Genomic DNA, 3,316 nt, shown 5'->3' with positions numbered 1-3,316 from the left:
AAATTCTATTCTTACTAGAGATAATATGAGAAAAAGACAGTGGCAGGGAGATATAAAATGTTCTTTTTGTAGTGGACTTGAATCGGCACAGCATCTTTTCTTCGGATGTTCTGTGGCCAAGATTGTATGGAGAACATTAGGTGCTGTCATTGGTACTAGTTATGTTCCAAAAACAATCTGGCAGGTCTATTCGTGGTTATATGCTTTTTTGCCAGGTTTTTACGAAATATACACTGTTGGCTTAGCTGCAGTTTGTTGGTCCATTTGGTTGGCCCGGAATAGGGCTACCTTTGAGAAGAAATTTATCAATACTCCTTTTGAAATTGCTTTCACAACAAGTGCATTTTTGGATTACTGGACAGGTATGCAGAAACCAGAGATGACAGATAATGTCAAGAAGGGGGCCCAACTGCTGAAGAGAAGTGCAGCTCAAATGCTACATCTGTGCGAACCGTCGAGGGCTGAGGCAACAGAGCGGGATGAGGGTGAAGGAATCTGGGATGAATGGTGATGTTGTTTTATGATGATGATGATCTATTGTCCATGGTGGTGCGTGAGGTTCTTATGATCTGCTGGGAGTAAAACTTGTTCTTAGTTTGGCTTTTGGTGCTCTTTTTGGCGAGCCTGGTCTGATGATAGGTGTGGTGGTTATGATACTTATATCTCCTGTAGTGTGGTTTTGAGTGATATCAGGTTTTTGCCCCGCAATTCATGTTCCTGATGACAGGCGTGAATGGCGGGTTTCCTGATATTGCTCTGAACTCGCTTTTTTCCCTTTCCCTCTCTTTTTCTGGTCCTAAGACATTGTATTTCCGTTATGAAAAGTAATGGAAAGGGAAGAAAGCCCGGTTCTAAAAAAAATGTTGTCTTGCCAATTATTGGCATGCAAAATATTGGCATCAAACCAAGCAGCATTTGTACCTATTACAGGGGAGCAACAGTATATAAGATGACACTAGCAGTGAGGAAATGTGATTAACGTTATTCAAACCATACAACAATAGTTTCTACCAGGAATTTTGGGCCGATGGCAATTCATTGTACTACCAAATGCATTTTTGCAGTTCAATCCAAAATGTCTCACCACATTTTACAACTAGCCTAATTGAAATTTCATTAGCATAGTATTTGCACTCAAAAAACGACAGTAGAGCCTGAGATGAGAATAATGCTCCTCACAAGGACTGTCCTATTATGTATGTACCCTTGAATTTTGGCAACTGCATTGCATGGCCTCAGCTACTCCGATGAGTTTTTACTCTTGTCCGAGATCTGCTGCAAGTCGCTACTGCCCGATACGCCGTCACTTGCGGAGCTACTAGATGAAGCCATTGTACTGGACTGCTCACTGATTTTCTCTACGGATGAGCTGCTAGAGTCATCGTCCATGAGCGAGTTAAAAGTGAGCTGGAGGGAATACAGTATCAATCCCACCCCGTTGATTCCAAACACAAATGTTGCTAGGTAGCACAGCCCATTTATAATTGTTCTGCAGAGCAAAGGCAGTTTTCATTTTGTTAGACTCACTCAAGGATGACAATACACAGAATAAGAAAAAAAAATGGATGAAGTTGTGTGTACCTTATTGTTACTGTTATCTGGCGAACCTGAAGAAAAACAAAAACGGGTTGATCAGATTCAGACAAGGTGTGAGCTATTTATAAATTACGGTGAACCCTGCACTTCACTTTGTGAGAAATTAGCCCCTTCCTGTAATCCATTTTCCAGCACTACTAACCAGGAACCAAACACCACAGGATGTTATCTTGATAATCCTCACAATCTTTTCGCAAATGTGTCTTGATTTTATGCTTTCATGTGTTCCGATGACTACGTCATTCAGTGTAGGAGTGTGAGCGGGTTGACGCCAATGAATTTTGGGGTCAAAAGCATGATTCATATACAATACAACCAGTTGTATTTGCAACTTTTTGACATGAAAACGCTAGCTTAGTTCAGACTTAATCTGTATTAAAGGTATGCAGGTTCTTTGATAATTCATGCTAATACGTGGCATTCAGTTTAGTGCTATTGTAAAACAACCGCCTTTCTTTCGTGTAAATTTTGGCAGCGAGAACTATAACTTGAACAAAGAAATACGGAGTAGTACAAAATACAGGAAGAAACCAGCACAATTGTGGAGAGCTGACCGAGAAATTGTCGGAGATGGTCTGCCGGTTGAGCGAGGCCTCGACGGTGGAGGCGAACTTGTACAAGAACAGTGCGATGACCCCAGCCGCAATTCCACCGAGCAGCGCCTGCACGGGCGACGGCGGCTTATTAGTCTCCACCGGCGAGGTGCTCACCATCCTCAGCGCCTCCAGGGCCTCCTCGCTCAGGTTCCTGGGCTTCTCCACCCCGCCGGACCGCACCCTCTGCGCCAATCGACCACACCAGTATAAGCGTAACCGCGTAAGAATGTAGGGTGCGATTGCACTGGAGAGCGGCCGTGGGAGGTAGAAACGAGGATTACGAGCTCCTTGGCGCGGCGAGCGCGGCGGCGGAGGGAGCGGAAGAGGAAGACGGAGATGGCACCGGTGAGCATGACGCTCGTGGCGACCTGCAGCGGGGTGGGGTTGTCGTCCACGGCGAACAGCGTCGGGGCGCGGATTTCCACGGGGCCGTCCCCGCTGTCGTCGTAGGTGTCCGGCGGCTCCGCAGCGGAAGTGGACGGCGGCGGCTGGGGTTCCGGCTCGGCCCGGAGGGCGGTGGAGCGGCGGCCGGGGAGGGCGAAGGTGGCAGCGGGGAAGGGGTGGCACGGCGTGAAGCGTTGGCGGCGGAGGAGGAGGACGCGCGGGGAGCATTGGATTAGCGGCATGGTGGGAGCGGAGCGGGAGTGAGGTCGGGAGGTCTTCGTTCAGCGGGAGCTCCTCGCGGTAGGAGAGAGGATAATGGGACCCGGAGACGAGGCTCCTCAGTCGTCCACCATACGTGCTCCCGTGCAACGTGGCGCACATCCGATACCCATCGCCTCACGTCTTCTTTTGGTGGAATCAAACATGTACGAAGGACGGGTTTGGTTGATCGCATTTAGCTTAATTAGAGCATCTCCAACAGCCGCGCTATACTAGCACCGCGCCGCAAAAAAAGGGACTATAGCGCGCGCGTAACGCGGCCGACAGCTTCAGCGGACGCGCAAAAAACGCGCGCGCGCTAAAACGAGTTGGGCGCGCTGGCCATAGCCTCATCCCGCGCGGTTAATTTCGGGCGTCCACTTCCGCGCGCGGCAGACTCGAGCGCGCGCGCGAACTCGCCCTTTCCTTCCTCCTTCGCACCCGCGCGCGCCGGCGCCAGCGCCCCGGCCACCATGGACGCG

At 49.5% G+C, this 3,316-nt stretch overlaps 1 protein-coding gene across 1 annotated transcript; it reads right to left on the bottom strand.

Annotated features, from left to right (window-relative positions):
* Positions 1 to 962: 962 nt before the first annotated feature.
* On the bottom strand, positions 963 to 2,898 carry LOC123429752. Its single transcript, XM_045113750.1, has 4 exons — positions 2,474 to 2,898; positions 2,151 to 2,375; positions 1,582 to 1,607; positions 963 to 1,489 (listed from the first exon to the last, which is right to left on the bottom strand). The coding sequence occupies exons 1-4, from the start codon at positions 2,816 to 2,818 to the stop codon at positions 1,240 to 1,242; spliced, it is 846 nt and encodes a 281-aa protein (XP_044969685.1). The 5' UTR covers positions 2,819 to 2,898; the 3' UTR covers positions 963 to 1,239.
* Between the last annotated feature and the right edge of the window lie 418 nt (positions 2,899 to 3,316).

The sequence above is a fragment of the Hordeum vulgare genome, chromosome 2H (assembly GCF_904849725.1).
Source record: "Hordeum vulgare subsp. vulgare chromosome 2H, MorexV3_pseudomolecules_assembly, whole genome shotgun sequence".
Classification (NCBI taxonomy): Eukaryota; Viridiplantae; Streptophyta; class Magnoliopsida; order Poales; family Poaceae; genus Hordeum; species Hordeum vulgare.
This window is presented reverse-complemented; position numbering and strand designations above follow the sequence as displayed.

Coding starts and splice junctions, on each gene's coding strand:
- LOC123429752 (XM_045113750.1), bottom strand. CDS start 2,818: ATGCCGCTAATCCAATGCTCCCCGCGCGTCCTCCTCCTCCGCCGCCAA. Junction 1,608..2,150: donor CCATCTCCGACAATTTCTCG/GTCAGCTCTCCA, acceptor GTTTTTCTTCAG/GTTCGCCAGATAACAGTAAC. Junction 1,490..1,581: donor CAGATAACAGTAACAATAAG/GTACACACAACT, acceptor TTTGCTCTGCAG/AACAATTATAAATGGGCTGT.